Genomic DNA, 25194 nt, shown 5'->3' with positions numbered 1-25194 from the left:
AGATGGATTTTTAATGTAACACTGTTACAGTTAATGATTCCAAGTATAACATCAGAAATGCTACAAGTCAGCTGGAAGATGATCATCATCATCCTTATACTGGATATTTTTAAAGTTGAAGATCTTTTATACATGTCACTTGATAATAATATTTCCTCTTTTATAATAATATTTCAAATACAGTATATAGTATACATTTTTTCACAGCAATTCTTTGAAGAAGGTAAAATAGAAACCATTCTCCTCATTTTTACCTAGGAGAAAATTGAGTCTCCAAGAGTTAAAAGCAATTTGCCTAAGATCTCATGGTTGGGATTGATAGATAGAGGACAAGAATTGAAGTCCTTTTACTCCAAGTCCTTGGTTCTTCCCAGTGTATAAGAGTCAATTTTTGTGGCTGATGATGGAGGCAACATTATACAGGAAAAAGTAAAGAGCTTTTTCAAAACATTCACCTTTATGGTGAGGGCTAAACTTGGAGTCAGAAAGAGCACTTCAAATCCCACCTCTAACGAAGTTTACTTAGTTGTGTGACCTTGAGTAGATTTGAACCCTTTGGGAACCAGTTTCTTCAGCTGTAAAATAAAGGTGATAATGGTAGTGGTGATGGTGGTAGTGATGATGATTGTCTGGTATGCAATTCACCCAATAAATCTCAGAGATCTGTCAAGGTGCAAGGAGAAAGTTTAATCTGTTCTCCTGAGAAGGGGCAGTCACTCTCACTATATGGAGGGGTGAAGGTGAAGGCTCTGAGTGCAGACAGAAGGGGTAATATATAGGTTCCCTGATGCAACATTAGCCCCCACCCCATCCTCATTGACTGAGAATGTGATCTTACAATCTCAGCGCAAAAACTACCCCAAATGGGGGAACAATACATAGATTCAAATTTAAACAAAGACATTCCTTTTACTGATCCTGAAACGTGTTTTTAATATATGAGAGATAAGAGCTGAGTCAAACTGCTCTACACTCTCCCAAACTTGTTCCCCCTCACCATACCCTGGTAACTATTTGCCACTGAGGAAAGGCAGGGGATAATAGGAATCTGATTAGTTCCGATTAGCTTAGTTAATTTATAATTTGCCTTTTGAAGAAATATCAAATTTTCCATTCATGATAATGACGATGGTGGTGCAGAGGGGGTGTTAACCATAGAATTTAGTTCACACAGTTCACTTCACAAACTAGACTGGGAATAGAAAGGCCTATGACCTACTCTTAGATCATCTAATAATAATAGCTTGTATTTATATATTATTTTTGTTGTTTAATCATTTTCAGTTGCATTCTACTTTTCACAATCCCTTTTTTTTTTTTTTGGCAGAAATACTGGAATGATCTGCCATTTCCTTCTCCAGCTCATTTTACAGATGAAGAAACTGAGACAAACAGGGTGAAGTTGTTTAGAGTAACACAGCTAGTAAATGTGTCTGAGGTTGTATTTAAATTCAGGAAAATGAGGTCTTTCTGATTCCAGCTGGGTGCTCTATCCACTTTATGCTTTTTTTTTTGGCTGAGGCAATTGGGGTTAAGTGACTTGCCTAGGGTCACACAGATAGGAAGTATTCAGTGTCTAAGACCAGATTGGAACTCAGATCGTCCTGACTTCAGGGCTGGTGCTCTATCCACTGTCCCATATAAGAACTTTGAGATTCACAAAATGCTTTATTTGTATTATCTCATTTTGTCTTCACAACAACTCTGTAAACCATATTCTACAGTTATCATCATCCCCATTTTACACATGAGGAAACAGAGTCCCAAAATGTTGAAATTGGCCCAAATCATCAGTTCTTTAATGGAGACATGTTTCCATTTTTACCTGGGAGAGAGGTGCTATCATTACCCCCAGTTTATAGTTGAAAAAAATGAGGCAAAGATTGAGTGACTTGCCCAGGTTTATGAAGCTAGTATCTGAGGGAGGATTTGAAATCTAGTCTGTCAGACTCCAAGCCCAAAGTTCTATCCAATGTACCATCATGATAATGAGATTATGGAAATCCCATAATGTTCTGGGATTTTGTTCTTTCATTAACAAAAAAGGAGGCAGTTAGACTTTCTACTCTCTATTATCTGTCCTTTCTAGAATCAAAAATCCTGAGTAAATAGGTTTCTTTTCTAATGCTGAGCCCCACATTTATCTCACTCTTTTGAAAAAGCAAAATGGGCACCAGGTAAATAGAATATAAATTTGGGAGAGCAATAGATTGTAAAAGAATATTATATAAAAGTAGCATAATAGAAATTCAGATAATGACATAAAGAAATAATCATATAGGCATCCATTATAAGTTACAAAGGAGTTCTGTTTATTATGTGAATTAACACACAGGAGTTAGCAAGGAAAGAGATTTTTTAACAATAAGGACAAGTTTCCAGTGGAACTCACAAGTAATCAGGAAAAAGTCATTAAAGGGAAGAATCCAAGAAGTGGGAGTATGCTACTGATTGGTGGACTAAATCCAGAAGGAAGTTTAGCAGACTAACCCCAAAAGGGAGTTAACAGGGGAAAGAGATTATACCATTGATTGGTGGGCTAACCTAAAAGGGATTTAGCAAAAATATACACCGTGAACAGATGTTTTATGGGGAAATATAACTTCAGCATAACCTGGCTTTCTGTTGGGATAAGTAAAGGTGGAGTTTCTAGAGACCTGGAGTGAGTCTATAATCAAAATCCACTTAAACAAAAGATCTACTTAAGAATATAAGGCTCATTTAAGGCTGAGATGATCAGTGCCATTCCTGCTTGCTCCATGGAGTATTATAATCCTACCTACCAGTGCTTCAAGCTTTCTCTGATAATGTCTACCTAACTATTCTGGACCTTATCACTTTCTTTTCCCTACTGCCTCCTAAATGTTGCTCTGTCTGTAATGGTTTTAATTTCTGCTTGGCTACTGATCTTTTCCCTTGTATACAGCCATACTTAGATCTCCTAATCCTCAAAGATTTTCTTTGATCCAGATGTCTAATCATGTTATTAGCCTGTCACCTGTTTCTTTTTTTAATCATATAATTTATAGTAAAGAATTTTTACTATTATTTTTATAATAAAAATATTTCTCTCTATCTTTTCCTCTCCATTAGAGAAAAATAAAATCCTTGTAACAAATGTTTTCCTTCACAAATGGATTCTATTCCTATCATTCTACTTAAATTACTCAAATGTCAATTTGTCAACAAGCATTTTTAAAGCACCTACTGTGAGTCAGGTACTGCGGCAGGTGTTGGGGATATATCTGTATTGATGAAATTACATTCTAACAAGAATGACAACAGAAATAAGTGTAAATGTTCACAGGATAAACAGAAAGTGAATAAATATAATTATATAGAAAGTAATTAAATATACTATACTGTAGATCATTTTTAGGAGCAATGAAGTTGGAGGGAAGAATAGATTTAGGGGATATGTTATCTGGGGCATTGCAGGTGGGAGATGTAAGTGGCACATCCAGGCAGAGATATCCAATAAACAAGTGAAAATATAGGTCTGAAATTCTAGGGAAAAGTTGGATACAGATAAATATTTGGGAATTATCTGCACTGAGGGACCCTTATGGGAAAATTCAACAAAAGGAGACCTAGAACTTCAGTAAAATCAGCATAATGGCTAGTATCAGGGAGGTGATAGTCACATTTTCTTGTGTCATTCTCTGGTCTTTGATTTTTAGAACGTTGTTTTCTGTCCTTTGTTTTTGAAGAGGTTCAGACAATGAGGGGGATGTCTTGACTTATAAGTGAACTGAATTTAAATGAACAGAGCTTTGCAAAGTTATCAGCTTCACTCTCTCCTCTAAAGTGATTGGAGTTTAGTAGGAAGACAGTCGAGATGACTGACAGTGGCCTCTAAAGAATCTTAAATTTTCAAGAGATCCAAACCATCAAATAGCTCAGTTCTGATGAAAACAAGAATCTTCTTTACAGCTTATATCTCAAGGGGCCACATGCCCTTTGTTTAAATACCTCCAAGGAAGGGGAAGGCCCGAAGTGCCACACAGATCATTCTGCTTAGGGAGAGCTTTGACAGTGAGGAAGTTTTCCCTGACATCAAATAGAGACTGGCTTCTTGTAACTTCTATGCACTGCTCCTGGATTTATCCTCTGGGATCACACACACAGAACAAGCATAATTTTTTCTCCAATCTTTTCAGCCCTTCAAATCAATAGTCACTCATTAATCAAGCAATCAAACAAGCATTTACTAAGCACTTACCATGTGCCAGCATAGTGCCAGGTGTAGAGTAGCCTACAAATAGGAAAGCTCCGTCAAGGTGCTTATCTTATACTCAGAGGAGTCAATGTGTTCACAGTTAAATAAATATGGGAAATAAACCCAATGTAGACTCTCTCTCTCTCTCTCTCTCTCTCTCTCTCATTCTCTCTTTCTCTCTCTCATTCTCTCTCTCTCTCTCTCTCATTCTTTCTTTCTCTCTCATTCTCTCTTTCTCTCTCTCTCTCATTCTCTCTCTCTCTCTCTTTTTTTGGAGAGAGAGGAAATATTAGGCACTGAGTGTAGTCTCTTGAAGAAGGTGACACTTTAGTTGCTAGGGGTTCTCAGAGTTGAGGAGGGAATGCACTCCAAGCATGAGAGAAACATTGTGCAAAGACATTGTCAGCCGGACAGGAACTGGCCTCTGACCTGTGGGTGTCCAGAGCTGAACAAAGCAGACCAGAGATTGGAAAGTCAGGACACAAACAGAAGTTTAATTTCACAATGAGAAAAACAGGTTTGCAAACCCAAGTCTTTCTGAGAAGCAGGGCTTGTGGCTTGTGGTTTGTGGCAAGGGTAGCGTATTTAAGCACAAAAACCACAAAGGGCTGGACCACAATACAGTTCTTCTTAGGTCTCGAGTAAACAGTTCCCACGACCAGCCCATGAATGCAGGTTTTTTGGGAAAATGCAGGTGTTCTAGGATCCAATGGGAGCAGTGTAAGTTATTTCTCAAGTCTTTAGGGTCATGATTCAGTGAGACACAGGACCAGAGTTAGCATGACAGGGACAAAAACACAGGACTTGGTTCAGTTTACTCAATAGTTACAAGCACAGGAATTGTTAGCATGTCAGATTTTGATTGATCACTTTCTGCTACAGGTTTCTGGCTCTCAAGTCTTTGAGAAATAGGAAAGCTCCAATGAATTTAAATAGCTGTTAATTAATATAAAAATCATAAATATCTCAGAGAACACCCTAGTGCTTCGTCAAAGCAATACATTTTGCCAGGGGGGTGAGATCATCCAGAGGGTGAGTACAAAGGATTGTTGTCATGCCAAGCTCAGGGCACAGCTTGCTTGCTGGGACTTAGCTCTGGAAAACAGGGTGTCTCCTAATATCTTGACAATAGAGGAGCAATTTTGTTTACAAGAGAGAGAGCTGTTTAGATGTACCTTAGAGCAGGGCTTCTTAAACTTTTTCCACTTGTAACCTCGTTTTGACTGAGAAATTTTTTTCCACCCCAAATATATCGGTATATAAAATAGGAATACAAATCAAATGTTTACTGATAATAAATCATAAGGAAATTTATTTAAAAATCATTTTTGATCACATGTAATTTTATCATTAAAGGCCAAAGCTAATTTGCATACAACCAGATGGATGTGCTTGTTTATTTTTACATAAAGAATGAACTCTTGGAGGAATATTTGATACCATTTACATTACCAAATTTTCCTACCCTCACATTCAGTTATGTGGGGTTGCAACCTACAGTTTAAGAAGCTTTGCCTTCCAGACCAGGAGGAATAATATGTAATCAGCTGATGCCAGATTGAGAATGTCAAATGTCAAGCAGGAAAACAAGTAGGAGATTTGGCCTCCATATATTCCCCTTCATATTTTGGAGTCCTTTTCTTCTCTAATCTTTTGTCTTCAGAGTAATTTTCTTTCAGGTTAAGTAATTTTCCTTCTTTATCTCTAACCCCTTTTTTTTAATTGCTCTTTGGAATATTCACTCTCTGGCCCTTAGACACCAACCTAATCTCTTCCAAAATCACCTTCTCATTCCTTTCTTCTTTATTCTTATCTCAAGCTGAAATTTGCTTCCTCTTATCCATTTTTCCTAGTCCTACTAATTTTGGGTCCAAAGAACAAGTCCTTAGATACTTGGAGCAATATCAGGCTTCTTAGTCTTCCATTTCTCAATCTTCTCTCAGATTAACCATTCTCACTTCCTTCAGTTGAACCTCCAACAGCATGAATTTAAGACCCTTCTCTATCCACTAGAATTTGCAAATTGGAGGGTTCCTCAATGGCCATCTTATCCAATGAATATGTAAATCTCCATTAAAACATATGGGAAAAGTAATTCTTTAACCTTTACCCAAAGACATACAATGATGGGAAGCCTACTGTTTCTTGGGCAACCCACCCCAAAGGAATAAAGCTACCGTTTCCTTTCAAGATGGCTTGTTAGGAGATTTGGCCTCTGTATCCTCCCCTTCATATTTTGGAGTCCTTCTCTTCTCTAATTCTTTGTCTTCAGAGTAATTTTCTTTCAGGTTAAGTAATTTTCCTTCTTTATCTCTAACCCCTTTCTTTTAATTGCTTTCCAGACTCTTTGGAATAGTCACTCTCTGGCCCTTAGACACCAACCTAATCTCTTCCCAAATCACTTTCTCATTCCTTTCTCCTTTAGTTCAAAGACTTCTCCCCTTCTTCATCACAACTTCTTGGGAAGTTGGAAGTTGGAATGGTAGCTAAGGGTGCTTGACTTTCTTAGTGGCTTTTTTCTCCCCCTTATCCTATCCCCCAAGGATCCCTGATCTTATTCAGTGAACCCTAGATCCATTCTCTTTATTCCTCAAGTTTATAAGCTCTGTTTCATCGATTTTTCCGTTTTCTGTTGTCAGTCACCAGATTTGGGGAGGCAGCCTCTTGTTAGTAGGTCACTGGGCCTGGAATAAGGAAGTTTTTCATTTAGGCCACAGACCTGTTGGATGATCCTGCATATTTAATCTCCTTGTGCCTTAGTTTCCTCTCTTGTAAAATCAAAGGAGTGTATTTAATGACTACTGAGGTCCAGGATCCACTGGATTCTTCTACACAATGTCTTTTGTCTCTTTTGTTTCCCTTCTACTGCCCAACCTCCTAATCTAATCTTCCTGCTGTCATACCTTTCTTATACTTCCATGGTCAGATTATTTTCCTGAAAACAGTGCTTTGTAGGTTGGCATCCAAAATTTTTCCTCTATAAAGGCTTCTATTTATCTCTTTGGCTTCATTTCGCACTTTAGTGGAATTGTTGAGTCATATCCGACTTTCTGTGACTCCCCTTTGGGGTTTTCTTGGCAGATATTGCCATTTCCTTGTCCAGTTCATTTTAAGATGAGGAAACTGAGGCAAACAGGGTTAAGTAGCTCCTAGGGAGGGTGGAGCAATATTCCTAAAGCTACCTTCCCTTAATCCTAAAGCCATGGTCAGATAACACGCAGTTGGTCAGAAATGTTTCTGAGACAATAACTAGACCCTTCTTCAACTCCTCCTCCAAGGCCCCTCCTCCACTCGACCAAGACCCTCCACAACTCCATCTCCAAGACGTAAAATTAGCCTGTCTGTGACGGGAGGCCCCGCTTCGCTTATCTTTTTCACATCAATTTATCTTCTTGCTCCTGATTCTTTGCCGTTTTCCGGGCACTTAGCCCGCTGCCATTCTTTCACCATACCCGCGACACCTCCCCGGGGCCCTTCACACTTGGGATGTCGGGACAGCCCAAACATTTCCCGGCTGTATAACCCCATGAGAGTCCCTTCGCCCTATCTGCCTCACTTTCCTTCTCTGTAACACGAGCAGGAGGAGGCAGCAGACCCGGAGCTAAACTTTCGGCCCAACCCCGGAGGAAGCCGGTGGCCGACCCGGGAAGGGATCGGGGAGGTGGAGGGTAGAGGCTCGGGTCTGGGAGAGCCCCGGCCAGGGGATGAGCGGGGGTCAGCCTCCAGCTTACGGAGCCCCTTGCGCAAGCCCACAAAGCTGCTAGGAGGGAGCGGGGTCTTCGGCCGCTCCAGGGGCGCAGCCCGGGACCGCAGCGAAGGGCAAGAAACCTTAGCCTCGGGCGCGCTGCCCCAGGCCTCGCTAGTGCGCAGGCGCGACTGGAGAACCCAAGTTCCGTCCTTTCCTCCCCCGCCCGCGGCCTCGTTCGGCCCGCCTCCGGGAGGCGCATGCGCCCTAGCTGCGGCTGTGGCCGCGCGGGTCCCCTACCGGAAGTGGTCCTTTTCCCCTCCCACAATGCTCCGCGTGCGGCGCGGACCGGAGGCGCTTCCCACACGGACACAAACACGCTTGGGACTTGCCGCCGCTGGCGCCTTTGCGAGCAGAGGGAGGACGGGACTGGGGTCATGGCGGCGAAGGCTGCGACGCAGCTGCTGCACGGAAGCTGGGGGGCGCTGAGGGCTCTGGGCCGGCCCGCTGCTCTCCGAGTTTCTGCCGTCTCCCGAGGGCTGCTGGAGCCGCCGCTGAGGTGAGGGGAAGGGGGCGAGGCCCGAAGGCCTGGCCCACCGCGGGTAGGCGCCAACCGGCATTTATTAGGTGCCTACTCTGTAGGTTCGGGGCTTTCTGAGGTCCCCCCGGAGGTCCGGGGCTTCAACTGTCAGAGCCTCAGTTTCTCCCTTTGCAAAGTGGGCGTTTCCTTCTTGGGCGCTGTGGAGCTGGGGCTCTGGGCTTTTTGACGCCCCTTGCTGCCTGGGGGCATAGCGAGTCTTTATTAAGAGCCTGCTGTGGGCGCAGCCGTTGGGAGCTTTTGAAGTCCCCGCGCTGTGGCGTGTGTCTGTGCCCCCATTGGGAGGTCACATGTTGGGAAACGCCCAACTAGGGGCATGGGGGGGGAGCTAGGAGAAACCCTGCACCCAGAACCCGCCCCTTCTTACGCCCTTCCTCTAAAATGGGACCTTGACCGAGGTGACCTTTAAGGTTTCCTGGAGCCCCTTGTAAGGCTGGGGAGGCCAGTCCTCTACACTCCCCCTGATCGTCTTTGAGGCTCATCTTGTATACCTCCCAGTCCCCAGCTGCAACAGCCTTTGGTGTGTCCACTATGTGCGCTCATGCAGAAAACCGTGGCGATAAAACTGCGTGGGAGTGGCATCTTCAGTGCTTTTTGACTGGTCACCTTTTAGTGCAAAGACACAGGGTTCAGAGTGGGGGTCTTGGTTTAAATTCTGGCCCCTTTCAGGACCTTGTGACTTGGGGAAATCTTCCAGGATCACACTTGGGACCTCAGTTTTCTCATCTGCAAAATGGGGAGCTTGGGCCAGATGATCCTCCAAGACCTTCATCTTGTCCTGGCTCTGGAGCACACCTGCAACTCCTGCTGGGACTGTGCCTGCAACCTTCTCCCCAACCTCCTTCCACACTCCTGTTTGTTCTCCACACAGAGGAACGTTAGGTCCTGGCTACTTCCCAGCGCCAGGATAAAATGAATATTTAAAAAGTTTGACATTTAAATCTCCCTGCTCGTCCCCTTCCCCACTCCAATAGCCTGGCCCATTCATGGTGTCTCCAACTCCTTGTCCTTTGCTGTTGCTTGTGCCCAGAATTCTCTTCTTCCTCACCTCCTCCTCTTCTCAAGCCAGGCTCCAACCGAGCTGTCCACCCCATTTTTTTCCCCGATGGTTCAGCCTTCCTCACCTTAGCTGTGGGGATCTTCACCTATGACATTCCTGGATATCTGTTGTCAGTTTACATTTTGCTTGTGAGCTCCTGGAGGACAAGGACATTGGCTTTGCATTTTCTTTGTGTCCCCAGTAATAACACGTGGCTTAGCACATGGCAATCCTTCCAAAATGATGTTTTAACTGATTCAAGGTATTTTTATTTCCACATTTTTTCTAGAATAATGTTGTTAGGAGATGTACTTTACACCACACGTGTGTGTCCTTAAAGAATTATAGTACATTGTGACAGAACGACCTCTGTCTCAAAGCACTTTTAGGTTATAGACTATGTTTCAAAGGTAGTGTAAGGATCCTCGTCCACTCGTACTTGAGGACTTAGGTGGGAAAAAGTCAGGCGTTCATACATTGTGACTTAAAGAACTTTATCTTGGTCTTTTGTTTAAAGCACATAGTCTGCTTCCTCAGCTGCTGGAAGCCAGAATTGATTGGCATTTCTTCCTACATTGCCCTCCTGAAATCTGGGGCATCTTGTGACTTTCCATTTGAGCTTTAAATGAAATTTTAACATTTAGTAGTTATATGATCAGTCACAAGCCAGAAAACATCTCTGGTCCTCAGGCTTTTGATCCATAGAACATCAATAAAAGTCCTTGCTCTTGCTGCCTCAGAATTTGTGATTAAGCACCTTAGGGTTAGTGCTACATATATGTAGATGTTTATTTTAAGGGATTATTAATAAACTACTAAATTTAACACAATTTTTATTCCAAGCAATTCTTTCTGTGGATTGGAATGGTTTATGAAAGACTGCACTTTATCTAATGCTCCAAAGAAGCCTTTGTCTGCATACATTCGTTTTACAGTGGAGCATCGGCCCATAATCAAAGAACAAAATCCAGGTAAGTTACTGTTTTTGGAAGTCTACTTTTCCTTGACACCATGTGGGACATAACAGAAAAGAAAGCATGGAACTTTTATTGCTGATCTGGATTTGCCATCCATAGTCATGAGGCTGTCGCTTAACTTTTTTCTGTTTCCTTGTTTGTAACAAGGAGACAAGCTTTAGAACCCATGTCACACCCTACCACATCAGAGTGCTATGGTGATATGAGAGAGTGAGTGAAAGGCTTGGAGTTTTTAAAAAATGATATAACTTTGAAAATAAATACTTTTTAATGAGGTTCCAAAAAGAGGCTTCTTGTAATTAGTGTGTGTTGTCAGGCTGTATCTTCAGGAAAAACAAGCCTATGTTACCTCTGGGCTGGAAGCCAGCCCATGCTTCCCTTTGTCTTGATCCTCCCTAGTTTATGGCACTTCAGTGATCTGAGATAGCGATCCCCTGACTCAAGAGCAGCAGCAAGGTTGGCATGAGTGAAGGCAGTGAAGTCCAAAGAGTGGATGCTCTTGCCATTTGTAAGATTTCATGTAGAGCTTTTGTAGCTCTGGGGAAATCCTTTCTGGAGCTTCCTCATCTCACAGGTGACCTTGGATATTTGAAGACTGTGCCAGTGAAGTATAAGTGCTGGCAGGGCCTAACAACCTGGAAAGGTTTCAAGTTTGAGTCCAGAAAGGAATTGTGTATTTCTTGTCCAAGGACTGTGGCAGCCAAGTTCAGAGAGATAGAATGATGAAGTTTTTGTGTATCATATTTTGTAAGCTTCTATTAAGTGCCTACTGTGCTCCAGGTGCCATGCTAGGTACCCTGGGGAACTTTAGTGAATGTTTAGAGACAAGTTGTAATCTCTGTTGTGGGAGGCACCTACCAGAACAAAATAAGGCTTTTGAGATAGAAGTGGCATCACAGGAACAGGTGATTGTGGGAGCAAATGAATAGGATCACATGGCTCTCTTAAAGCAAGATACACCATGGTGTTTATGTACTAGTCTTAACAGTATTTTAAGGAATCAGTGATTTATTTTTAATAAATAAAATAAATCATAGTCTTGTAAAACACTGAATTTCTGAAAGGTTAAGGATATGTATACATTTGATTTCATTTCTCTTCCATCATAAAGATAAGAAAACCTCAGTAATAACATGCTAAGCAGTAGCAAGGAACATGTGAACTAGGTCCTCAACTTATATTGTGGGAAGTGGGAAAACACCTTTTTAAAAACCTGCATCTCACTCTTGCATGTAAAGGAAGAAATATGAGACTAGTAGATGTATTTGAGAATAATGCAGTATATCTTAAAATATTTTCGAGAAGAAATAATCGTCGTGTCAAAAATTAGCTCATTTGGTCATTTTTTTTTTACAAGTAGCTTGATAATAAAACTTAAAATGATTGGGAGCCCAACAAGAGCTGTTTTTTGAAATTCATTATGGATGTGATGTCAATTTAACATGTCCTAGAAATTAACTTGTATATGATAACTGTCAGTTGAAAGTCAGTAAATACTTTTTTGAAGCTATTTATCAAACTTGTGTTTTGGATTATTTGACTAGAGATAATAGTGCTTTAGGTTATGGGAGAATGATTTCATAATCATAAATTCATTTAGGAGAAGATACCAGAGAATTAGTCTTTTTTTTAGAAATCTTTAGGCATGAGAAAAAAAATTGAAACTTTTAAAATTTCATTCTTCAGATTTGAAAAACACAGAGATAATTAAGAAACTTGCTGAAGCTTGGAGGGAGCTTCCACAATCAAAGAAGAAAGTAAGTATAGTTCTTTACCATTATCCTGGGCTACTGTTAATGCCATGAATTTTAGGGATCAGATGACCAATTTATTGGCCAGTGCTCATGGGCAATGAAAAAACTCAATCTCATAAACCGTTTTTCTTACAGACCATAGAACATTTGGTAAAAATATTTAACTCCAGTCCAGAAAGCTTGGGTCCAACTCTTGGTGCCAGTGTTTCTTAGATCTAAATTTGAGTTAGTTACTTTACCCTCCTTGGCCTTAATTGGAATATAAGAATATTAAATTTTGTATGGTCTGCTTTACAATTGAAAATGTTTTGTATATTTTAACTATTCTTTAGAAACCCAAATACTCTTATGACGTTTAAGTCTTTACATAGGTAGCTGTAAAGAGATGGTAAATCAATTTTAAACACTGAGGCAGCCATAATTTTTTTTTTCTTTTAAGAATTAAGTGACTTGATTAGTGTCACATAGATTTAAAAAAAAATAATAGTTTTTTTTTATTTTCAAAATACATGCAAAGATACTTTTCAACATTCACCTTTGCAAACATTTCCACATTTATCATGTTGTACAAGAAAAATCCAAAAAGGAAAAAATGAGAAAGGAAAAAACAAACAAAAAGGTGAAAATGCTATGTTATCCATATTCAGTCCTCATAGTCTTCTTTCTGGATGTGGATGGCTTCTCCATCACAAGTCTGTTGGAATTGTCCTAAATCATCTCATTTTTGAAAAATGAGCCACATCCATCAGAAGTGATCATCCCATAATCTTGTTGTTGCTATGTACAATGTTTTCTTGATTCTACTCACTTCACTTAGCATCAGTTTATGTAAGTCCCTTCAGACCTTTCTGAAGTCATTCTGTTTATCATTTCTTATAGAACAATAATATTTCATTATTCATAGACCATAACTTATTCAACTCTTCTCCAGTTGATGGGCATCCACTCAGTTTCCAGTTCCTTGCCACTCCGAAAGGGCTGTTATAAACATTTTTGCACATGTGGGTCCTTTTCTCTTTTTTATGATCTCTTTGGGATACAGATCCAAAGGATCAAAAGGTATGTAGTTTGATAGCCCCTTGAACCTAGTTTCAAATTGCTTTCCAGAATGGTTGGATGAGTTCATAACCTCACCAATAGTGTAATTAGTGTCCCAATTTTCTACATTCCTTCCAATATTTATCGTTTCCTGTCATCTTAACCAATCTAAAAGATGTGTAGAGTGTACCCTGTTTTTTCCAGTGAACAAAAATACATTTTCTTTTCTACCTTCCTCCTGGGGGAAAACCCCTGCTCAATTGTACCTTACTTAATATGAAAAGATGATTTAGAATTTTGTGCTTTTAAAAATGCTGTTTCTTTCAGTGAAACTGTTAAATCTCATTAGTGAATGGTGTTTACAGTTTTGAGGCAATAGTTTAACTTTCAATAAAAATGTCTTTTAAATAGTTCCCTCTAGTTGGATATATAAGGCATACATGATAGTTTAACCCACTAAGGTTGCCTCTGCTTAAATATTTGCAACTTTCTTTCCTTACCAAATTTGGTGTAATAAACTTAACTTCAACAGCTTAGTGATAATAACTCTTTTGACTATTATGCTTTTTCTATATTTAGGTATATGAAGAAGCTACTAAGGCAGAATTTAAAATATACAAAGAAGAGACCTCTAAATACAAAGCAGAGCTTGACCCTGCTGAGAAAAAAAATTTGAAAGAAGAGAAGCGTCGAAGAAGGGTTAGAAAGGAAATAATAAAGAAAAAAAGAGTGAGTGAACCCGGTTTCTCCTCTGACAAAGAAATGAAGTTGATATAAATGTGTAGCTGTTTGTACTTTTGGTAGTGTTTTTTGAAAAGTTTTCATTATGAGATATATTTTAAGAAATGTGAACATTTCTGTATAAACAAAGAACGGGAAAAAAGAATGCATTTGAAACTAGATCTCTGTGTACAATTTATATTTTGGTTTTGGTTTTGTATATTTAAAATTTAACATGGCAATTTCAATTTTACTACTGTCTTAGTTTGCCTTTTAGAGTAGGACTTCATCAATTTGGACGACTTAAGACTGAAAACCATCTAACTAGGTATAACTCTGGATATCCAGTTCATTGTCTTACCTGCTTTCAACCTTTATTGGCTCTTGGTCATTTGCCCTATTGCATTTGACCATGGAAGGTAGTGATGAATAAAACCTCAGGTGGTACAGTGGCCATCTTTTTTTTTTTTTTTTTTTTTAATTTATTTTTAACACATACTTTATGTATCGTGTTGGGAGAAAAAAATTATAGCAAAAGGGAAAAACCATTGGAGAGATTACCAAAAAAAAAAAAAAAAGTGAACATAGCATTTGTTAATTTATACACTGTTTCCTTAGTTCTTTTTCTGGATGCAGATGGCATTTTCTGTCCAACATCTGTTGGAATTGCTTTGGATCACTGAATTACAGAGAAGAATCAAGTATTTCATAGTTGATCATCACACATTCTTGCTGTTATTATGTACACATATTCGTGGTTCTGCTTGTTTCACTCAGCATCAGTTCATGTAAATCTTCCCTGGCTTTTCTGAAATCGTCCTGCTCATCATTTCTTATAGAACAATGATATTCTATTACTTTCACGTAGCATAACTTATTCAGCCATTCCCCAATTGATGGGCATCTACTCATTTTTCAGTTCTTTGCTACCACAAAAAGAGCTGCTATAAACATTTTGCACATCTTTTCTCTACTTTATGATGTCCTTTGGATATATATCCAATAATGCAATGGCCATCTTCCCATCACTCATCTATCAGCTTCAAGACCATTCTTCTAGTTGTTTGCAATAATTAGTACCCGACCCATTGTTTTGTCACTATTTCCTGTTATCACAGGGACTTGAATGTTGGTAACAATTTGACATTCAGTTCCTTAATACCAATATTTGATTTATATGTGATACTTTAAGGTTTATTGAGTGTTCAGAGTTGGAGATACCGTATTTATTTTTGCCAGCAAAATAATTCCTGATGCCTAAGAAACTGGGTAAATTAGTTGGGGAATTACTTTAAAAACAGTGTGGCTTTGTGTTCAGCTCTTTTACTTCGTTTGACCTTTTCAACATAATGCCTCTCCTATGAAACGTTTTATATGGAAGACATTTTCTGTATCCAATTATATTTCATAGTAAAATTAATCATAATTTTGAAAACTTAACCATATGGATAGAATATTCATGTTAAAGAGCATTTTTCAGTGCATAATTGGAAGCTAACTTTAGTTACAATACCTTGTAGTCAGTTGGGACTGCATCTAGCTCTTTAAAATTTAATTTTTTTTAATGAATGAAAATCTTATTTTTTCTCTCTTTGTTCCCCATCCTATGTATGTAAAAAGAGAAACAAAGACTTTGCAGCAAATATGCCTCGTCAAACAGAATGATAACGCCATATCATTTGTGTTTGAAAAAGTTTTCTAATCTTTATCAGGAGTCTTTTACCTTCCTGTCAGAAAATGTGGAATGTCTTTGGTCACTTGTCCTTAAGTCATAGTTGATCATTGCAGTGATTAGAATTTTTGTCCTTGTGATACTTTTATATAAATTATTCTTCTGGTTCTGCTCACTAGCCTCTCCATTAGTTCCTCTAAGCCTTTCCTTGCTTTCTCTAAAGACTTCACTATCAATTTTTCTTATGGCTAGATCGATATGGTTGGATTTCTTCCTCTGAAAATTGCATGTTCTCATCCTTTGATTATTTTCAAATTGAAGAATGACTCTTATAAATTTGAATAAGTTCCAAAATACATTATGAGAACTTATATTAGAGAATTTTTTCATAAGTCTGACAAGTAATTTTTTCCTTGCTCCACTAATTTGTTAATGACACCAGTCTTTAAGTCGTGCACCATTTGGAGGCTTTCTTGGTGAAATGTTGATCTGTATCTAATTTCTATCAGACCATTTTCCTGTTTTCCTAGAAATTTCTAATTCTTTTTTTTTTTTGTTATTTAGGAGTTAACCATCTTTGGAAAGCCCAAAAAACCTCGCTCGGGCTATAATATTTTTATTTCTGAACACTTTAAGGAAGGAAAAGGGATTTCATCACAGGTAAAGCTAATGTTTAATAATTATATAGTATTGTGTGCATTGGTTATTGATACTCACGTGTAATCTTTAAATCCTCAGTTTCTTAAGTGATATATAATTAAGGTCGTGAAATAACAGTCCTTAAGATAAGGTCGAGTTTTCTACTGTAGAGCCACATTAGTGACATTTGAACCCCAAATCTCATCTTCATTAAAGGTCATTGTCTAAGCATGATATTCACTAGACAGATCTGTGCCACATCTCAGGTGTTGTAGGCAGAGCCAAGTCTGATCATAAGAAGAAGTGAGGTTTCATGTAATGATTTAAATTATTCTTACTATTTGTTTTTTTTTTTTTAAATAGTATTTTGTTTTTCCAAATACGTGCAAAGATAGTTTTTAACATTCATCTTTGTAAAACCTTGTGTTCCAAATTTTTTGCCCTCTCCTTCTCCTTCCCCATCCCCTAAATGAGCTGTTGTGGCTGTCTTTTAAGAGTTCATGGCATATGAGCCCTTTGACCTCAGAAGCGAAATGAATGAGGTGGCAAACTCATAGCTTGTGAAAAGATCTCCAGTTTACTATGCCATACAGCCTTTTTGATATACTTTTTTGATATACTTTTTTGCATGCGTGATCAGTGCATGAACAGTAGGCAATCCCCAATCACCATTCAGAGAAGCAGCTCATGGGCATTTTGTATGCACGATATCTACCAATGAGAGGAGAGCCAATCCAGCAATTCAGGAGCTCGCTCACAGGCGAGAGGCCCTGTTCAGGCATCCCTGTTCGCATAGCCACTGGCTGTGACCCTTGGCTTACACCTGTTCCCACGATCACAAATCAATGCTCCTTGCTCAACAAGAACATTTCTGCAAGGTGGCAGAAAACTTGTGCATCAAAGGTCGAGGTGGCCTTGGTAATCCCTCTTAGCAGAATCCCATATCCTTGCAAGAAGCAATCTAATATAGATTAAACACATACAGTTCTTCTAAATATATTTCCATATTTATCATGCTGCACTAGAAAAATAAGATCAATTGATCTTTTTTTGCTGAGGCAATTGGGGTTAAGTGATTTGCCCAGGATCACATAGCTAGGAAGTGTTAAGCGTCTAAGATCAGATTTGAACTCAGGTCCTCCTGACTTTAGGGATAGTGCTCTATCCACTGCGCCATCTAGCTATTCCTTAATTTAACTTTTTAACCATACTTTCCTGTTATTCCATTCTCTATCCAAATCTTATTGGCCAGCATTTCAGAAAGCCTTGCTTTTTTTTTTTTTAAATAAGAAATTTAGAAATTTAAGTTAGAGATAATCCTAAATTAGAGATAATCTAGGTCATGAGATCATGGATTTAGAGCTAAATAAACAAATATGGCTCTTGGAAGGAAAGAAAGTGGAGCGTTCTCCTTTATGTATATTGATTGCTATACTTGAATTAATTAGTTGAAAACATAGTTAAAGTTTAGAGTAGAATGATAGAAATTAGGCAAGTGTTAACTGTTGCTTTTAGAGAAAACTTAATTTCTTGAGTCCCAAAAGGAACTGTACAATTAGTTATTTTTGTTTCTTCTATTTCTCTACCCAAACTTCAAAAGCAGATAATCAAAAATATGTCATTTTTTAGGAAACAATGAAGCTTTTAAATGAAGAATGGAAAAATCTGTCACCATCTCGGAAGCAGGTATAGTCATAGGATCCCAGCTTTTGATCTTGAATGAAGTTTTTTTTGCTTGTGAAGGGACCTTGGAGGTTATTCATTTAATCCCTTTATTTTACAGTTGAGAAAATTAAGGCTTAGAGAAATTAAATGATTTGATCAAGGCCATACAAGTTGTATATGGCAGGATTTAAACCATGTTTTCTAGACTCACAAGTCCTGTAAATCTTTGGACAGTTTTACCACAATTTCTGGTAAAATTTTTAGTCTCGAATGCTCAACTAGGATATTTAAAGCTTGGTATGCAAAGCAGCTTGATGGCAGCTAACAAGCCAGTTAAAATATTTTAAATGAACTTTTGTGATTGTTTTTGACTTGGTCCTGTGATCCTACTGATAGAGGGAACTTCTAGGTGAGGAAGGTGAGGAACTTCCCTCTACCAGTGTGGAATAGGACCTTCTCTGCCATTTAGACTGTAAATATTTGTCCAGAGCACTGAGTCTATAAGTGGTTCTTCTAGGGCCAAATAGCCAATAGATGTTAGAGGTGAGACTTAGGAGGCCCTGATGTCTTCCTGGTTTTAAGCCAGCTCTCTAACCACAAAAGCATGTTGCTTTTCTCTTATAGATTACTATTAAATGATTTTGGGGAGGAGTTAGGGGCGAGAGACATCACAAGGATTTTTCTCACCATAATTTAAATATAAATTTTATATACAAATTGCACATGCTTTTTTTTACCTCTGCTCCCAGGATGATGAATTTTCCTCTTTAAAAACATTTTAGTACATAAACATCATCATTTCACAAATCCCTTCCTTCTAATAAGAAAGAAAAACAAATGAGCACATTGGACTTGTCTGATAACATGTTCTTGTAATTTTACCAGCTTTACTTTAGGCTTTACTAATAGTCCTTTTAAGTCACAAATATGACCATTGAGTTGGTTTCTGATGTCTTTAAGGGTTGTCTTTTCCTTGTCATCATACAATTTCTCTTCCGTTTCTGATTCCTTTCCTTTCAGTTCATCAGGTCTTAAGTGTCTCTGAATTCCTCATGCTTTTCTTTTCTTATGGTGATATAACATTCATATAGCAGTTTGGTCATTTGTCAAAGTGATGTGTCAACTTTTCTATTCTGATGATTTTTTGTCCCCTACCAAAGAAATTCGTGTTAGGAATATTTTTGTACATGTGGGACAGTAACCTGGGATAATTGTCATATCATAGGCTGTATATCCTTTAGTGACTTTGCTGATTAGTGACATGTAGCTGTCTATCTTTATTGATGTCTTCTTTCCCCCTCTCTTTTCTGGAAGTGTTTATTTACACTTATATTTGTGTGAAATAGATACAAGTCATAGATTTAGCTGTAACAGAAAGAAGAGGAAATTTGCCCCAAAAAGTTACTGAACAACTATTTATTCCTTCCTCAGATATATATCCAACTTGCCGAGGATGATAAAATTCGTTATGCAAATGAAATTAAATCGTGGGAAGAAAAAATGATTGAAATTGGAAGGGAAGATCTTTTACGTTTTAGGAAGCTATCGACTAAAATGGGAAAACACCTTGAAGACATCTATTGATGCAAACATCTTCATAGTGAAGATGATAATTATTCAAGAACCAATCAGGTCTCTCACTACGCAGGACTGCAGCAAAATTTCTAAGAATGATGTTTGCGAACATTTTATATTAATCTTTTTGTTAACAGTTGGACTTCAGCCAATATGCTGACACATTTTGTATAGCACCTAGTTATGGATACTCTGATGGTATAGATTCAGTCTAAATTTAGGTAAAATTTGCTTTTGGAGCAACTGAATACCAAAAAAGTTCATCTAGGTGTCGGAGGGATTAGTTTTACCCTTAGATAAAGGTAAATCAAACTGTGAAATATTTTTGATACTGGACAATAAGAAAGTATTCTTATTTCCTAATGAGGAAACAAGGGTTTACTTTTCTCAAATTATTTTAAATTATAAAAGTTACCATGGTCTAAACTATCACTGTTGTGTATTTTTAAAGAATTGAAGAGCTGACCTGGGCAAATTTCAATACCAAGGCAAGTTCTGATTCTTAGGTAATACTAGCTGAGATGGTATTCAGAGATGATGAGTGGACACACACGCAAGTGCTGATTTCATTTATGCCTTTTTTAAAAAAAAACTACTGAAGATTTTGTAAACAATTCCATCCATTTTTTTTTTTTTTTTTTTTGGTAAAGTAAAAAAAGATTGTCAACTCTGCACATTGATGTTTCTATCACAGAGAATAAATCTTCTAAAGCATTCTTTCTAATTTACATACTTAAATATGTTCTGAAAACATGTCTTTCTTTTAGTTATTGTTTTTTTTTTTAAAGAAATCAATCAAGTATTATGTGCCTCTTATGTGCCAGGGACTGGACTTGGGTGCTGAGTATGTAAGTTTATTTTATGAAAAATTATACTTTATATGAAATTGAAATAATTTTCAAATGTTTTCTGTTCTTAAGTAGAATAGTTTTCCCATCCAGTATCAATTTTTATTATGATGTGTGAAGATTTTCACTTCCTCTAAGTTTGCTACAGAATAATCAGAACCTTTAGAATACTCTGCAAGAAGAAGAATTGCTAAATCCTCCTTCAGATGTCCATGGTAACTAGGATGCTTTTATCCTCAAGGGGCTGAAAAGCCAAATCTGACATGTTGGAGACCTTAAACCAGGGGTCCTCAAACTTTATAAATAGAGAGCCAGTTCACTGTCCCTCAGACTGTTGGAGAGCCGGACTATAGTAAAAACAAAAACTTTGTTTTGTGGGCCTTTTAAATAAACAAACTTCATAGCCCTGGGTGAGGGGGATAATCATCCTCAGCTGCCGCATCTGGCCCGTAGTTTGAGGACCTCTGCTTAAATGGTAGACTAAGACATACACAAACACACAAATGCAGATATTTTTGTAGAGATGTCATAATGAAGTTAAAAGATGTTATATTAAATTAAGACTAAAGCTGAAGACTATTGACCCTTTCAACATAAAACTTTGGAGTAGGTGAGCATCCTGATGGGTAAAGTAGGGATAAAGTGGTGACATTAGAGCTGTATATATTATTTCTGTAAAGGTGTTAAAAAATTCCTTTAACTAGAATTGTAAGATAGGCCTGGAGCCAACTAATGCTAGGAAAAAAATAAATGCTCCGAGGCTTATATTCTATATATTACCGTCAAAATACTCATAACAACTTCTATCACTGATCCATTTGTCACTAAGGCAAATTTTTTTTCCCCCTGAGGTAATTGGGGTTAAGTGACTTGACCAGGGTCACACAGCTTGGAAGTGTTGAGTGTCAAGCCAGATTTGAACTCAGGTCCTTCTGACTTCAGGGTTGGTGCTCTATCCATTGTGCCACCTAGCTGCCCCGCAAGGGAGATATTTTTGAACATAATTTCAAAGAAATAAGTACAGAGCATTTTCAAGAGGAAAGATAAGAATGTTTCAAATTCTGGTTCACTTTCTGTTTCAAAATGTCATAGTATTTAAAATTTAAATTGTCTTTCTAAGGATTATAGATAAGGTGCACTCTTAGTGGCTAGAAGTACTAAACATTTATATAGTGCTTTTTGATCTGCAAAGTTTTATACACACACACACACACACACACACACACACACACACACACACACACACACACACACAAGAACACCTGAGTTCAGAGTGTAATGTAGAGCCAACAAGGCCAGAGAATGAAGGAACAGCTTCCCAGAGTACAGGCAAGTGAACCAGATAGTCAACTGCCAGATGTTGAAGAAGTTGAGGGGGAGATATGAGAAAGAACCATTTGATTTGGCAATTTCAAGTCCTTGCTAATTTTGGAGAGTTGTTTTGAGTGATGAAGTTGAATCCAAATTACAAAGGGTTGAGAAGTGAGAAGAAGGGATTTTAGAAAGTGCCATGGAAGAAACTGAAGACGGGTCTTATGATTTCAAATACAATATCTACTGTGACATAGTGCCTCTTTGTAGCATGCGGCAAACATCACTTATAGCATGGGACTAAAAAAAATGCGCCTCATGTTCAGAGCATGAAAACTAAAAGCATCTTGTATTTCCCTTACCTCTGTCCAAATACCTCTGGTGTTTTTAGCATTCACTAATTTGATTGCACAGTGGATATAGAAGAATAGTAGATGGTGAAAAATTAAAAATGGTGAAACAAAGGAAGAGTGATTTTCTAAGCAGGAGGAGGTGTATATTCAATTCAGGAAAAATAATACTAATTTGCAAAATTGATATTGTTTCACGAGAATATTTCCTTTTTGTAAGTAATTTAGTAGCTGGAGAGTTTAGAAGTTTAATAATGATTCCAAGTATTTTAATGTTATAACTTAAAGGTTAGTTTTGCTCTGCAGTGTTACATAAGAATGCATGTCAGCCAACAAGCATTTTATTGGTTGTATTCTGTACATGTCTAAGACCTGTTATTTCATACCACCAGGTTGTGCTATAGCCTTTGGGTACAGACAGATATCTAGTTCTTTTTATTACAATCTCTGAAATTTTTTTTAAGATTTTTTTTTAAGGTAAACAAATACTGTTTTTTCATAAGTAGATCCCTTTTCTCTGACCTTATAATTAAACTTAGATTGTGAATAATTATTGCAGTAGCTTTAAATTACTTTAGAAATGTACTGGGCTCATGTAATAGGTATGGAGGGCATTTGACATTTTTCATTGCTAGTGCTATCATTCTGCTTTGAAATGTTTTTAACTGAAAAATCTCAGAAAATTAGAATATTTATACTTTATTTTAAATATAATCAGATTTGATCTCTCCCTTGCTGAGAGGGATGAAGATTACTGATATGGAATATTGCATGTATTGTTAAGACATAGTTATATATGTTGATGATGTTGCAGAATTGCCTTTTTTTTTTCTCTTTTAATCTTTGTTGCAAAGGATAGCTAATTGGGTAGGAAGGGAGAAAGCTTTCAACAATAAAAGTTATGTGAAAATATTGTAAAGCTTTTGTCAAAGGATATCAATAAAAATTTTTTAAAAAGAATTAGAATATTTTCACCATTAATAAATACAAATTTGTCAAAATCAAAAGGTTTTCTAAGGAAAAAAAACCTTCAAGAAAATATCCCAAGAGACGTCCTTAATAAGCTTGTTTTCCAAAATCACTTGAGAAGACTTTTAAATTAATCATTGTAGGAGAATATTTGTTAAGAGAATAGAGGCACTGAAGGAAGGCAAAATTTTTTAGAAATGTTATTTAATTAGCCAAACCCTCAAACTTGGAGGAAAACTATAGTTATAGTGGAAATGAAATTGAGTTGCTTTCTTAATTATTTAAGAAAAAATATTTTTATTGATATCTTTGGATTTTTATATTACCTAAATTTGCTTTTATAGCCTTCTCTGCTTAGAGCTATCTGATGAGCTATCTGATGTAACAGACTTCTTAAAAGAAAAAAAGAAAAATAATATGTTGAAAACTGACAATAAATACAAAATAGGTCTTGTGCAAAGGTGTGGGGGAAAGTATTTTTGAGATCATTCTGCTCATTTGTAATTTTTGTGTATTCTTTACGTTTGAATTTTTCTAATTATATTTTATTTTTTGGCTCTATTTGCTTCACTTTGTATTGGTTCATGTAAATCTGCATTTTTCTACATTCATCGTTTTTTTCATTTTTTACAGTCAGATATCAGTTTGTTTAGCTGTTCCTCATTCATTCAGTATCCACTTTTTTCTAGTTTTTTACTATTATGCAGAAAAGGTGTTGCTATAAATATTTGGAGGTATTTTAGGCTTAAAAATCACTGGCCTTCTTTGGGTATTTACTTAGCAATGGATCTCTGGGTCAAAGAGTATGGGCATTTTAGCCACTTTTTTTTTTTCATAATTCTGAATTGTTTTCTAAAATAATTTTGATAATGTACAGCTCTATCAGTAGCACATTTAAATATTCCACACTCTTTGGCATTGACTGTTTTATCTCTTAAAAAGTGATATAATGTATGATTGACAGCCAAGGATTTCTTAACCTTTCCAAAGAAGAAAGAAGTGGGATGAGTCTTATCAAATTTTTTGGAGCCAAGCCTTTTCATTTTAATTTTGCTTTTAGTTTTTGTTTTTTTGCAGTTATTTCCTTTTCCATTGTTGACAAACATTATTACTACTTACTGTATGTGAATATCAGTTCATATAAGTCCAAGATTTTGTATTCATCATGTTCTAATTTTATGTTTGTTGCTCAGTAATGTTCCATTAGGTTCATGCACCCTGTTTGCTCATTACGGAATTGATGGGGCATCTTTTTGATAATACAATAGTATTATGAATATTTTGACAAATATGACGCCTTTTTGTCTTTGACCTCTTTGGGGAATCTCTGGGTCAAGAGTTACTTTCTTTGTTTTAATTCAAATTGTTTTCCAGAATAGTTGAATTACAACTCAACCAAAAACATGTACTCATCCTTTTACAACCTTTCTAACATGGATTATTCCTATCTTTTGACATCTTTGCTAGTTTGCTGGTTGTGAACTAAGACAGCTGGGTTGTGTTGATTGTTTTAATTGTATTTTTTGTTTTGTTAGTGATTTGGAACATTCTCCCATATGGCTTTTAAAAATAAATTTTTGTTGATATCTTTTGTTTTTATGTATCCAAAATTTTCCTTAGTATCCTTCTTTACCTCCTCAGACAGTCATGATACAAACAAAATATTTAATTTTTTAAAAAGGAAGAGAAAAGGGGCAGCTAGGTGGCATAGTAGAGTACCAGCTCTGAAGTCAGAAGATCTGAATTCAAACCTGGCACATTTAACACTTGCTAGTTATACAACTAGGTCAAACCTGGGCAAGTCACTTAACCCCAATTGCTTCAGCAAAAAAAATTCAGCTAAACTGATCAATACACCAGAGTCTTACTATGCGTATTCTACACCTATAGACTTCCCATTTTTGTAAAGGAGTAGGGTAGTGGCAACATATTTGTAATGTGTAACATTCACTTTTTAAAAAATTCAATTTCATTTTCTAAGATATGACTAGTTTTTTTCCTCTTGATAACCTAGGCAATTTATATTTTTGTAAATATCCATTCGTTAGATTGTCAGACTTGCTGTCATACAGTTGGGCAAAATAGTTCCTAATTATTGCTTTAATTTCTTTTTCATTGGTAAATTCACCCTTTTC

At 37.3% G+C, this 25194-nt stretch overlaps 1 protein-coding gene and 1 long non-coding RNA gene across 2 annotated transcripts; one reads left to right on the top strand and one right to left on the bottom strand.

The window, feature by feature from the left end:
* Nucleotides 1-5503: 5503 nt before the first annotated feature.
* LOC127547207 (uncharacterized) lies at nucleotides 5504-6697 on the bottom strand. The gene is made up of 2 exons (XR_007950092.1): nucleotides 6602-6697; nucleotides 5504-5983 (listed from the first exon to the last, which is right to left on the bottom strand). It is a non-coding gene; the product is annotated as an uncharacterized LOC127547207 (long non-coding RNA).
* A 1528-nt stretch (nucleotides 6698-8225) lies between these two features.
* TFAM (transcription factor A, mitochondrial) lies at nucleotides 8226-20476 on the top strand. Its single transcript, XM_051982630.1, has 7 exons — nucleotides 8226-8463; nucleotides 10385-10512; nucleotides 12205-12275; nucleotides 13890-14039; nucleotides 16267-16362; nucleotides 17971-18027; nucleotides 19438-20476. The coding sequence occupies exons 1-7, from the start codon at nucleotides 8342-8344 to the stop codon at nucleotides 19588-19590; spliced, it is 777 nt and encodes a 258-aa protein (XP_051838590.1). The 5' UTR covers nucleotides 8226-8341; the 3' UTR covers nucleotides 19591-20476.
* The last annotated feature ends 4718 nt before the right edge of the window (nucleotides 20477-25194 follow it).

Source organism: Antechinus flavipes, chromosome 2 (assembly GCF_016432865.1).
Source record: "Antechinus flavipes isolate AdamAnt ecotype Samford, QLD, Australia chromosome 2, AdamAnt_v2, whole genome shotgun sequence".
Classification (NCBI taxonomy): Eukaryota; Metazoa; Chordata; class Mammalia; order Dasyuromorphia; family Dasyuridae; genus Antechinus; species Antechinus flavipes.
Note: the sequence above shows the minus strand (reverse complement) of the source record. Positions and strands in the feature narration are given on the sequence as shown.

What these genes read in the sequence shown, in the direction of transcription:
- TFAM (XM_051982630.1), top strand. Translation starts at nt 8,342, where the DNA reads ATGGCGGCGAAGGCTGCGACGCAGCTGCTGCACGGAAGCTGGGGGGCG. An exon ending in AATCAAAGAACAAAATCCAG is followed by an intron (nt 10,513 to 12,204) that starts GTAAGTTACTGT and finishes TTCATTCTTCAG; the next exon opens with ATTTGAAAAACACAGAGATA. An exon ending in TTCCACAATCAAAGAAGAAA is followed by an intron (nt 12,276 to 13,889) that starts GTAAGTATAGTT and finishes TTCTATATTTAG; the next exon opens with GTATATGAAGAAGCTACTAA.